We start from the raw sequence: 13,377 nt of genomic DNA on the forward strand, positions 1-13,377 counted from the left end.
GAGACTCTGTTCATTTCCATAAATCGTGCCATATATTTTATAATTTATTATAAATAAAAAAGTTATGTTATGTAATACATGCTTCCCAGTCTTGCCCTCTTTTTGTCATTTTTAATGGGAACTCTCCTCCATCATCCTGGGCCAAACCACGATGTTGGCTCTTCTTGGGCCTCTCAGCCCTGGCTTCTGATCTAGAAAGATCAGGCCAGCAGGCACATCGGAACACCATCACCTGGAAGTTCCCCTCCAGGCCACTCACCACCCTGACTTGGAAATATATCACCGTTCCTTCACTGTTACTGGGTCAAAATCCTGGAGCTCCCTAACAGCACCGTGGGTGTACCTGGACCTCATGGACTGTGGCGGTTCAAGAAGGCAATGCCTGAAACAGCTGCTACTGTGAAAGCCTTAGCCTCCAGATGCATTGGTGTTCAGACAGGTCAAGAGCTGGCGTTCTACCTTTAGATCCTGCATTGTCTCACGTCCTTTGACCTGGATTTCAGCATCCACCCCCTCTGCCCTAATTAATGGAATGTGGTGGAAGAGAAGGCAACTGGTGCTGATATTCACATTGCTGTTCCTCTTGTTCCTCATCAGAGGTACAGAGTTGCATAAGTTGCTTCCACGCAATGGTGATGTCTGGCACCAGGAATTTGTAGCTAAAGGTGGGGAAAGTGCGTAACAGGTGAAGTCACTTCAATGGCGAAGGCTGTCGTCTGCCAAGCAATCTTTAAGAAGGAACACTGAACATCAGCCTCTCACCTGGCCACGGCTGCAGCTCTTCAATTTCACTGATTCATTTTCCACTTGAAACTTGTTTAGAAAGCACATTCCTAGCTAGATTTTATTGATTCAATTGGCTAATTTAGTGCCATTTGTTTTTACAATATGATGGAATATGAATCTGCTCCAAGTGTCCTCGGTTTTCAATGAAAGATTGCTGATTTGTTAAAAGAATAATTTGATGTGGTAAAGTTAACTGAAAATTCCTTTAAGTAAAAGGCACCTTCTGGTTTAAATCTGGATAGCTATCTTCGCAAAATTACTTCCCATCTTTAGACACTTTTACTTAGGTACAGCTCTAAAGATGCCAGTTCTCCCTCATCTTGCCAATTGACTAGTCTTCTTGTAAAAAGTAAACAAGACAGTGAATTTCTACAAGCTATTTGACTTTGGAGGTTATTACAAAAAACATTCATTTTTGTCTTAGAATGGTAAAAGCAAAGAGTGATTCACCCCACTCCTTGCTCTTTCCCCAGAAGCCAGCATTATTTTCCATTTCAAGTAGGTTTCCAATTATTTTTTGGAAGCTACTCTTGAACTTGTTTCTACAAGCCTTATAATGATGTGTTCCTGAGTATAGAATTTCCCTTCTGTACCAGATTTCACTTTAAATCTATATTCTCTGGTTACTGATCCTCTGTCAGCAGAAGCAGTTTATTCACTTCTATTAAAAACTGCTGGACATTTGAAAACTTCTACTAAATCTACTCAGGAACAATCCCAGTGCTTCTTCAGTTTCTCCACATAACTGAAGTGTCTCACCCTATCATTCTTGTAACCCCTCTGTGCCTTTGCAACAACAACTTTTATTATATTGAATTTGCCACATATATACAAGGTCCCAAGATGCTTCACTGTAATTCTATAAGCAAAATTTGACACTAAGCACAGGTGGTGATATTAGGACAGATAGCCAACAGCTTGTCAAGGTTATAGGTTTTAAGGAACACAGCTGAGGAAAGTGTGATAGAAAGATGTAGGGAGGAAACTTCAGAGCTTAGACAGAGGCATGACTGCCAATGGTGGAGTGATTAAAATGGGGATACTGAAGGTGGCTGGAATTTTAAAAGCACGGGTATCTTGGGAAGATTGTGGGGCTGGGGGAGAATACGGAGATAGGGATGGGTGAGGCCATGAAATTAATTGTAAACAAGTGTGGGATTTAAAAAAAAAAATCGAGGTGTTGCTCAACACCAATGCAGGTCAGCGAGGACAGAGGTGATGGGAAAATAGGACTTGGTGTGTGAACAATGACATGGACAACAGATCTTTGGATGACCTCAAGTTCACAGAGGGTCAATCTGTGAGGCCAGTTAGGAGTGCATTTGAATGAAGAGTGGAGATAACAAAGGCATGGATGAGGCCTTCAACCATAGATGAGCTGAGGCAGGTAATATTATGGAGGTGGAAATAGGTAATAGAATGGATTGGTGGTTCGACGTTCTTCTCAGGATCAAATATGGCACAATATTTTCCTCAGGTCTTAATATATTTGCCAAAAAATGTGGTTAGCAGGATTGGACAAAACTCTCCAGCTGAGGTCATGCCAGTGATTTTTAATGGTTCCGTATAACTTCCTTGTCTCTGTGCCTCTATTTAAAAATCAGATTCCCGTATATGCTTTTTTTAAAAAAAAAGCATTTCAACTTGTTCTGCCATCTTAAAACATTTGAATATATCAACCTCCAGATCTGTTTCTGCAGCTCCTTTAATATAGCACCATTTAATTTATTGCCTCTCCTCATTCTTCTTTCCAAAATGCATTGCTTCACACCTTTCTGCAGTTATTTACATCTATCATGTGCCCAAACTCACCATTCTGCTCAACTCTTTGCTACTATACTGCTCACAGTCTACTATATTTCCATGTTTTGTGTCATCTGTAAATGTTGAAACCATGGTTTGCATGACCTTGTATACCTACGGCCAGGTAATAATACATGTCAAAAAGAGTTTTCATCCTCATACCAATTTCTGAGGGACACCACTATATATATATGTGTGCTTTTCAAATAAATATCTTTTTTTTACCCCCCACTCGTGTAATTTAAATAAAAAAACACCACAACATAAAGGACAGCACAGCATTTAATAGTGCAAATTACCATTGTAAGGATGTATATTTTTACATAAAGGGTGACCATCAATTTTTCAAAGTACAGTAATAATGCCTTAAAGGATACAATAGCAGAGGGTGTTGCTTTACCATGACAGCCAGAGAACAGCAGGTATAGCTACTATAATGTATTGATTCCTCCATCAGTGGCGCTGCAGCTTCTGCTCAAGCATGCACACGTTCTCTAACTGTTAAACATCTTTAATTCCGTAACATAATAATGTACATGTATAAACACATTTTTCTTAGATTCAGAAGTCTCTGTGTCAAAAGAGATAGTGCAGGAATCTACATTGAAATAGCATTGCTCAATTTGACTGTGACCCTAAACTGAACTTTTCTAAAGTCCGTGCGGCTAAAATGGCACAGAAAGGAGGAGATTGTTAAGTCATTTGTTACATAGGAAAGATATGCCCTTTTAGAAACGCCATTGTCTTTCTTACAGTCACTTTAGGTAGTTTATTTTGAAATCCTAATAAAAAGAGCGAATTCATCCCTTAAATGGCTCATTTAATTATACTGCATGAGTGTAATATACTTACATAAATTACACTTTAATAGAAATAAGTGGTACTGAAAATGTAAAGGGTGATTTATGACTTGCACGGTGTCAGTAACTACATAGCATTTTCTAACAGAAATTAATTGAAAGGATACTATAGACATGAAAGAATTTTTAAAAATGTTGGTGCTTTCATTTACAGTAATCGACTGACCAGGAATTTAGGAATGCAAAAGTTGAGAGTATTCAGAATTTACTTAATGAACCCCTTTACACTTTTCAGAACTTGCATAAGATTCCAACACACATTTGTTGCAAGCTTAGTAAATCACCGAGAACAGTTTGTTAACTGGGATGTAGTTTTGCCACCAAGTGAACAGATTGTCTGTGAAAGGGAAGATGTGCTGGGCGCTCACCCATGATCTGGTGAATGACACAAATGCATTAGTTAAAGGGATTGTGTTGATAAGCTATAGGACAACGAGAGACTGGCAGAGGAAGCAGAATTGACAGAATGAGCTCAGGACACTGATTGTTCAAATTATTTGGTCATGAAAGTGGACTAACTGGGGAATTCTCCCACTGAATCAATAAATTAACTCTAGATGGGACTGTAATCCTTCTCAATGCATCCTTCTTGCTGTACTCTAAAATAGATTAGTTAGAATTTGTGAATAGTTCAGAAAAACATTACAGAAATGTTACGAATTACATATATATTAATTAACAATTTTTATAAATTTGGATGCAAACATTTTTCATAATTGACATTTAGTTTATATTAGCCAAGGCTGATTCAGAAATTTGTAATGCCAGTTTTGAAAGCACTGCTGTATTAATAAACTGAAGAATACTTACGGGTAAATGGCTCGTGAAAATTAAAAATAGATATTAAATCATTTAATTTTTAAAAATAAATCTGCACAACACAAGCTCACTAAAATTAACAGTTAAAGTTATTGCATCTAAACTTTTCTAATTGTTTAAAAAAAATAATTCAAGAGATAAGACTTAATTTCAAAAATAACATTTTAGAGACTACTAATTTATCTTGGCAACGAGCAATGTGGATGGCTTTTGTTAAAGGAAATTTCCATGCTATATTGCACAGTTAACAGATTCATAGAAACCATTTAAAAAAAATTCAATTAAAAGGTATTGGAATTTAGGGAGATACACAAACAAAAACTTAGTATGATTTTTAAACAACAAGAAGTTTAAGAATAAAACAAAGCACAAAAGTAGAACAAAATAAAATCACAGTCACTGAAATGAGTCATCAATTTAAGAAAAGAAACTGAATCAATCCCTTTGCTAGTGTCTTATTAATTTCAGTCGTACAGCAGTGGAAAGAGAAAAGACAATTGTGGTGTGGGTCCTACCAACTTATTTATAAGTAGCATTCATGGAGATTTGTGAATTGGGATTTGTATTGTGATAAAATATTCCGGAAAACTAAACCTACAAAGATTCATGGCCATTTTGCTCTGAACCTCGTACTTACAAAAGTTTCAAGCTCATAATGAAGGACAGAATGGCGAATCTCAGCAAACTGGTTACAGTCATTGCTCCTTTGACTTGGGATGTGGGTATTGCTGGCAAGGATGGCATTTATTGCATGCCCCTAATCGCCCTAAAGGTTGAAGGTATTCTTGAACTGCTGGACTGTTTGTGGCAAAGATATTCCCAAAGTACTGTTAAACAGGGAGTCCCAAAATTTTTGAGTCAGTAATAATGAAAGGACAGGGATACATGTCTACATCAGAACAGTGTGTGACTTGGCAGGGGAAGCAAACATGACTGTTTTCTTGGTAAAAAATTAGATTGGAGAAATAGGATGAAGACAGGCAGTGAAGAAATAAAGCTGTTTAAATCCTAATTATTTAAAAACGTTTATTTAATTATATTTCAGTAATAAAGGTATTTTGATATCTCCATAGTATTGAGAAGGGATTGCTAATGTTACATTGCATGAGCTAATAGTCCAGAGCAAATATAATTTGCCTGGATTGCTGGATTTGTGAGGGTTGGAGTGAGGGGGGGGTTCTTTTTTAAAGTTTCAGTACACCAGCTCTTAATACCAAATTGGGAAAAGGTATGGACAATACAGGTGACCCAAACTTCTCAAATAAAGTGGACAAGGAAAGTGATGTTGAAACAAATTAAATACCTACGCTGTAAAACTATCATACATTTGTTGAGGGTATGTTTTGTGTCTGCCACAATAGAATCAGTTGAAAATAAACCAAACTCACTCAACTGTTACACAGGAAAAGCAATTTTTTGTGAAAACATGTATACAACATAGCATGAAAACTTCCAACTCCTTTGTTGGGTTTGGCTATGTCAGAAAGAGACAACCAAACAAATTTACCCTAGAAAAGTTAAAGTAAAGCATTTTGAAACTTCAAATAAACAATTTTCTTCTCCCCTCTTCACTTTTGCAAAGTGGTGCAAGAATTTGGAACTAAAACTCTCATCATAGACTCTCTCCAGTCATTATCTGATGCAAAGTCTCATTTCAAAATCTGGTACTCATTTCACTGCTCACTGGGAAAAGAGTTGGGGCAGAAAGGAAAGGAACCAATTTGACATTTGGAGATTTCCTTAAATATAACAATACTAATGCAGTGTTTCTAATAGACAATTACGTTGAAATTAAAGTTCTTTAGCTAGATGTATATTATTGCCACTTACTACAATCTTGTTTGACATTTTATTCACAGGCGCAACTGTCTCAATGCATGACTCACAGAATAACACTTCATAAAATAAACATGAACAACCAACTTGTAGACAGTTAAGTCAGGAATTAGTAAAGGGAGTTAATGGCCACTGCTGCTCGTCGGAAATAAAAATCCTAAGCAGTAGTGGGGTGTCCATGCTCAACTGTTCCCATTACTCCATAGGTTTACTGAGTGTTGTTTCAACTCTGCGTAAAAATAGAAAAAAAGTGAAAATAGATTATATTTGGAGCAATAACATTAAATTAAAACAAAATGAATCTATAAACATTATTTATTTGGCGCATAATAGTTGCTTTTTTTCCAAAATTGAGAAGTGCAAATTACTGTGCTGACTGGGATTAGAAGAGTGGTGTCAACTTCAAATGGCACAATTGATTTTCTCCTTATTTTACAGCAGAGTCAGTTTTGTTACATTTATCCTTGCTTTTACAAGGAGCAATTTATGAAATACAGACTCCTGGCACTGAGTATGTTAGGAAATTGGACAAGTCCACATTTTTTCCTAATATTTTGACTCCTGCCAGAGGTATTATTCCAAAGATGTTTGTAGTGCTCTTGTGCCTCACCCAAGTGACCATTGTACATAAATGAACACGGGTAATGAGAGTCTGCTGACAATGAAGAGCATCATAACTGAGTTTGAACATATTCTTGCCTTTGCTAATAAATGATTATGAATGTGCATCCTGCTGAAGCAGGTTAAGATGGTGAGCGGGCTCAAGGAATCATGCAGGAGGCGGTGTGTCAAAACCCCAGCTGTGGGAAGATGGCTCCTGATTCGGACAGTAGCAGGAGAGTAAGCAAGCGGGAAATCAGATGGGCAAAGGGAGCATAGATGAGGGGTTCATAGAATGTTTGCAGGATAATTTCTCAGAACAGCACCCAGAAAGCAGATGCTACTAGATCGTGTGTTGGGCATTGAGATAGAGCTAATTGATAACCTCAGCGAAGGCACGACTGGATGGCAGCAATCATAATATTCTGCATTCAGTTTGAGAGAGAGATAAGTGGGTGCAAGACTGGTATTTTACTTTAAATAAGGGAAATTATGAGGGCATGAAAGCAAATGAGCTAAAGTGAACTGGCAAATGAGGTTAAGGAATAGGTCAACAGAGATGGAGTGACAGTCATTTAATGATATTTCAAAATACACAGAAAAGGTACATTCCAATGAGAAAAAAAAATTCAAAGGATTAGCTAGCTAACAGGAAACAGTGGGCCTAAATGGGTTTTTATCTGGTTGGCAGGATTCGATGATTGGTGTGCCACAGGGATCAGTGCTGGGGTCTTAATTTTTTTACAATTTTTATAAGGGACTGAAGGTATGGTTGATAAATTTGCAGATAAGAGTCATAGATGTTTACAGCATGGAAACATGCCATTTGGCCCTGGCCCAGCTGGTCCATGCCTCCCAGTTTCTATCACTAAGCTAGTCCCACTTGTCTGCATTTGGCCAATATCCCTCTATATCCACCCTGCTCATGTAACTGTCTAACTGCTTTTTAAAAGGACAAAATTGTACCCGCCTCTACCATTGCCTTTGGCAGCCCATCTAGATGCTCACGATCCTCTGTGTGAAGACGTTTCACCTCTGGTCTCTTTTGTATCTCTCTCCTCTCACCTGAAACCTATGCCCTCTAATTCTAGACTCCTCTATCTTTGGGAAAAGATGTCGACTATCTACCTTATCGATGCTCCTCGTTATTTTATAGACCTCTAGAAGGCTCTACGCTCCAGGAAAAAATGTCCCAGCCTATCCAGCCTCTCCTTATAACTCAGACTATCAAGTCCTGGTAGCATCCTCGTAAATCTCTGCATTATTTCTAGTTTAACAATATCCTTCCTATAATAGTATTCCATGTGTGGCCTTACCAATGTCTTGTATAACTTCAACAAGACGTCACAACTCCTGTATTCAATATTCTGACCAATAAAACCTAGCACGCTGAATGCCTTCTTCACCATCTTGTCCACCTGCGACTCCACCTTCAAGGAGCTATGAATCTGTATTCCTAGATCTTTTTGTTCTGTAACTATTCCCAACTCCCTACCATTAACTGAGTAGGTCCTCCCCCGATGTGATCTACCAAAATGCATCACCTCACATTTATCCAAATTAAACTCCATCTGCCATTCATCGACCCACTGGCCCAATTGGTCAAGATCCTATTGCAATTTTATATAGCTTTCTTCACTATCCACTATGCCACCAATTTCGGTGTCATCTGCAAACTTACTAACCATGCCTCCTATATTCTCATCCAAATCATTAACATATATCACAAATAACAGTGGATGACACAAATGTAGGTAGGAAAGTAAATTGTGAAGAGGAATAAGGTGGATACAAATGTACTTAGATAGGTTAAGAGAGTGGACAAAAATCTGGCAAATGGAGTATAATATGGGCAAATGTGAAATTCTCCATTTCGGCAGAAACAATAAGGAAAGCATATCCTCTAAATGGCAAGTGATTGCAGAGTTCGGAGATTCAGAGGGATCTGAAATGTCCTACTGCATGAACCACAAAAGGCTAGTATACATGTACAACATGTAATAAGGAAAGCTAATAGAATGTTTATTGACAGAGGAATTGATTACAAAAGTACAGGTATTATGCTTCAGCTATACAATGCATTGGTGAGACCACATCTGTAGTATTGTGCATAGCACTGCTCTCCTTATTTAAGGAAAAATGTAAATGCGTTGGAAGCAGTTCATTGAAGGATTACTAGACTAAAACGAGGAATGAGCGTGTTGTCTTATGAGGAGAGGTTAGGTTTGGATCCACTAGAGTTTAGAACTGTAAGAGGCGACTTGATCAAAACATTGAAGATCCAGAGGGGTATTGACAGGGTGGGTATGGAGAGGATGATTCCTTTTGTCAGAAACGTAGGAGTAGGGGGTCACTGTTCAAAATTAACAGCTCATTTAAGACAGAAATTAGATGAATTTCTTTCTCTGAGGGTTGAGAGTCTCTGGAACTCTCTTCCTCAAAAGGCAGTAGAAGCAGAGTCTTTGAATATTTTTAAGGCAGAGCTAGATAGATTCTTGATTAACAACGGGGTGAAAGGTCATGAGGGTAGACAAAAATGTGGGATTGAAGTTACAATCAGATCAGCCATGTTCTTATTGAATGGTGAAGCAGGCTCGAACTACCAAATGGCCTTTTCTTCCTAATTCATACGTTTGTATGATTGATGGTGGAACAGTCGTCGAAGGTTGGCATACAGGTACAGCAGGCAGTGAGGAAAGCTAATGACATGCGGACCTTCAAAGTGAGAGGATTTAAGTATAGGAATAGGGATGTCTTGCTGCAGTTATAGAGGGCCTTGGTTGATTGATTTGATTTATCGTCACATGTACCGAAGTATTTTTCTGCAGCCGAGGGAACGTACACAGTACGTACATTGTAGACAAAGAGAATAATCAACAGAGAACATTGACAAATGGTACATCGACAAACAGTGATTGGTTACAGTGCGGAACAAGGGGCCAAGCAAAGCAAATACATGAGCAAGAGCTCATCGTGTTTTTACAGGGAATAGTGTTCTTACAGGGAACAGATCAGTCCGAGGGAGAGTCGTTGAGGAGTCTTGTAGCTGTGGGGAAGAAGCTGTTCCTATGTCTGGATGTGCGGGTCTTCAGGCTTCTGCCTGAGGGAAGGGTCTGGAAGAAGGCATTGCCTGGGTGGGAGGGGTCTCTGATAATGCTGTCTGCATTCCTGAGGCAGCGGGAGGTGTATGCAGAATGTGGGGGTGGCAAGCTTGTGTGATGCGCTGGGCTGAGTTCACCACACTCTGCATTTTCTTGCAATCTTGGACTAAGATGTTGCCATACCAGGCTGTGATGTAGCCAAATAGGATGCTCTCTATCACACATCTGTAGATGTTTGTGAGAGTCGATGCAGACATTCCAAATTTCTTTAGCTTCCGTAGGAAGTAGAGACATTGTTGGGCTTTCTTAACTGTTGCATCAACGTGAGTGGACCAGGACAGACTGTTGGTGATAATGATCCCCAGGAACTTAAAGCTATCGACCATCTCCACTTCGGAGCCATTGATGCAGACTGGAGTGTGTGTCATGCTACGCTTCCTGAAGTCGATGATCAGTTCCTTGGTTTTTCCGACAATTAGAGAGAGGTTGTTTTCGGTACACCATGCAACCAAGTGAGTTATCTCCCTCCTGTAGTCTGATTCGTTGTTGTTTGAGAACGGCCCACCATAGTCGTATCATCCGCAAACTTATCGATTGAGTTGGAGTTAAATCTTGCCACACAGCCATGTGGGTATAGGAATTACAGTAGAGGACTGAGCACAAATCCTTGCGGGGCCTCGGTGTTGAGGATTATTGTGGAGGAGGTGTCCTGACAGATTGCGGTCTGTTGGTGAAGAAGTCAATGATCCAGCTGCACAGGGAGGGGTCAAGTCCAAGATTGCAGAGTTTGGTTATTAGTCTTGTCGGGATAATGGTGTTGAAGGCGCTGAGGCCACACCTTGAGTATTGTGTGCAGTTTTGGTCTCCTAGTTTGAGGAATGACATTCTTGCTTTTGAGGGTGTCCAGTGAAGGTCCACTAGGCTAATTCCCGAGATGACAGGACTGACATATGAAGAAAGATTGGATCGACTGGGCTTGTACTCACTGGAATTTAGAAGAATGAGAGAGGATCTCATAGAAACATATAAAATCCTGATGGGACTGGACAGGCTAGATGCGGGAAGAATGTTCCCGATGTTGGCGATGTCCAGAACTAGCGATCACAGCCTAAGAATAAGGGATAAGCCATTCAGGATTGAGATGAGGAAGAACATTTTCTCTCAGAAGTTGTAAACTTGTGAAATTCTCCACCACACGAAGCTGTTGGGGCCAGTTCGTTGGATATATCAAAGAGGGAGCTGGACGTGGCCCTTGCGGCTAGAGGGATCAATGGGGATCAAGGGGTATGGAGCGAAAGCGGGAGTGAGATACTGAATTTGTATGATCCGCCATGATAATATTGAATGGTGGTGCAGACTCGAAGGGCCGAATGGCCTACTCCTGCACCTATTTTTTATGTTTCTATACCTTGTTGCTTGATGAATGTAATACAGTAGTGAATGGTGTGGCCTTCTAGAAATGTACGGATCAGTTAAACTGACACACAGCTGTTTTGAGTTGCAGGAGAGTAAAAGGGAGCTGCATTGGCTTTGGAGATTCCTCAGAGTACAAAATTTATAATCTACATTCTGAGAGATGGAGTTTGAGGAAATGACTAAATCTAAAGTGTTTGTTCCAAACATTAATGAGTGGTCCCTCTGTCCTGGGTTATGCACTGCCCCATTAAACTAGCATTAAATATCGGAGTCCCAAAAAGGGACGGGGCATTGCCTTAAAAGGGAGGGTGCATTGCCCAATGGGAATCATTCACCCTGTAATCCTTTATCCTAGAGTGCTGGAGGGGATCAACGCTGCACAGGCACCAGTGAAGGCAGCTCAGCAGTAGCAACAGGAGAGAGCACAACAACAGGAGGCCAAGCAGCAAGGCAGAGGCAGACGCAGGCCCTCAGATCATCCGAGAGTTTACAGGAGCAGCATGGCCCACCTACAAACGTCAGAAAGACAGTGCCTGAAGTCACTATGCCTCTTCAGGGAGACAGAACTATGAACCTTAATGCAAGAAAACCTACACGAGTTCCTTACTTTTTTAAACCCCTTGGTCACCCTTTATTTCTGACACGTAATTTGTGTCTGAAAACAGCATAAAGTATTTCTTCATAGTCTCTGCCATTTCCTTACTCCCCACGATCATTTCTTCTTTCTCTGCCCTAAGGAGACCAATGTTTGTATTAGCTGCCCTTCATTTTTACATACTTGTGAAAACTCTTACAATCTGTTTTTATGCACATGGCCAGTTTACTCTCATTCGTTTTTAAAAACTTATCAACTTTTGAAATGGGCACGCACACTACAGAAATCTTTCTAAATTATCAACTAGGCTGCAGAACATTCACGTACAAGTGAAAAATACTTATTCTTCACAAACAATTATACGTGAATTTGTCAAATTGAGAAAACTGAATAAAACTTCAAAGATAACTCCAGGAGTGCAGCTGAGCCAACAAACCAGAAGTCACCTTTGGGCTATGCTAGTTTAGTCTCAGTGCCCTGGGTTAAGATTGATTAGGATTGGACCTATCCTCTTTTGCACAGTTGAATGCCCTACTAGAAATCATGGTCAATGGTTACATACGCTTCAGTCAGGTATCAAAGGCTACCGGGCTATGTTAAACTAGACCCTGCAAAAACATTACTTTATTTAGAGGAGGAAGGAAAGAGTTGAAAAAAGTCTAATTTTGGTTTAAGAAGTTCAGAATTCTGTGCAAATTCTAGTTTACTCGAGGAATGGATGTAACAATGCAAAACTCAGTTGAGCACAATTCATCAACATTTGTATCTATCCACCAACAAATGGAGAACTATTGATGAATCACTGTTGCACACGATTCTGATGAGATTTTGCTACTATAATCTGCTAGACTATTTTGTATTTAGTGTAAACATATGGTGTAGATTTTTCTCAATGGTTTGAAGAGAAGTGAAGAAATTACCTTGTTTGCTGAGATAATTGTCATTGGTTTAAAAAAATTTTTTGGGGGGGATGATTGGATCCAGAAATCATCCAAAAGGTTTATGAATTCAGAAACATACTACAGCAGAATACAGTGCAGCACAACAAAACCCAGAACTGATCCAAATGCAGGATGACCACTTAACATCACGGATGATTTATTCCAATTATAATGTAATCCTTACTCCTGTTCCCCTGAAGGTGCTTCAGATTCAATCGACAGTCTGCTAGTCCTATGGACACAAATATTCAAAACAAAAGGGAATAAACAAGATTAGTTGGTGACACTACAGTTCAATTAGCCAAAGCTGGGAAATTGTGAGAGGATACAATAAGTATCTGGAGAATCAAACAACATATCATTAATACAATTTTACTGGTATTGTCATATCAACTAATTGAATTTAAAAAATGAAAGGATGTGTAATGCCCCTCATTTGAAGAAACTAGCAACAAGAGTTTGTGCTTAGTGGCAATGTCACTGGACTAGTAATCCAGAAACCCAGGCTAATGCTCTGGACAAGGGTTCAAATCACATTGTTGCAGCCGGCGGAATTTGAAATCTATTAATAAATCTGGAAGTGAAAGGTGGCCTTTGTAATGGTAACCATGAAACTACCA

General features: G+C 39.4%; 1 protein-coding gene across 8 annotated transcripts in view; it reads right to left on the minus strand.

The window, feature by feature from the left end:
- Positions 1-2,853: 2,853 nt before the first annotated feature.
- The window catches only part of LOC140429519 (protein prune homolog 2-like), a 725,367-nt gene continuing 714,843 nt past the window's right edge, over positions 2,854-13,377 (minus strand). For 6 of the 8 annotated variants that reach the window (XM_072516619.1, XM_072516617.1, XM_072516616.1 and 3 more), the window contains 3 exons: positions 12,942-12,989; positions 11,829-11,953; positions 2,854-6,333 (listed from right to left, as the gene is read on the minus strand). In XM_072516619.1, the coding sequence (XP_072372720.1) occupies positions 11,833-11,953; positions 12,942-12,989 (169 nt within the window). In that variant the 3' untranslated portion in view covers positions 2,854-6,333; positions 11,829-11,832. The remainder of the gene's footprint in view (positions 6,334-11,828; positions 11,954-12,941; positions 12,990-13,377) is intronic. The other 2 variants (XM_072516620.1, XM_072516618.1) reach the window with 1 other exon arrangement.

Source organism: Scyliorhinus torazame, chromosome 9 (genome assembly GCF_047496885.1).
Source record: "Scyliorhinus torazame isolate Kashiwa2021f chromosome 9, sScyTor2.1, whole genome shotgun sequence".
Taxonomy (NCBI): domain Eukaryota; kingdom Metazoa; phylum Chordata; class Chondrichthyes; order Carcharhiniformes; family Scyliorhinidae; genus Scyliorhinus; species Scyliorhinus torazame.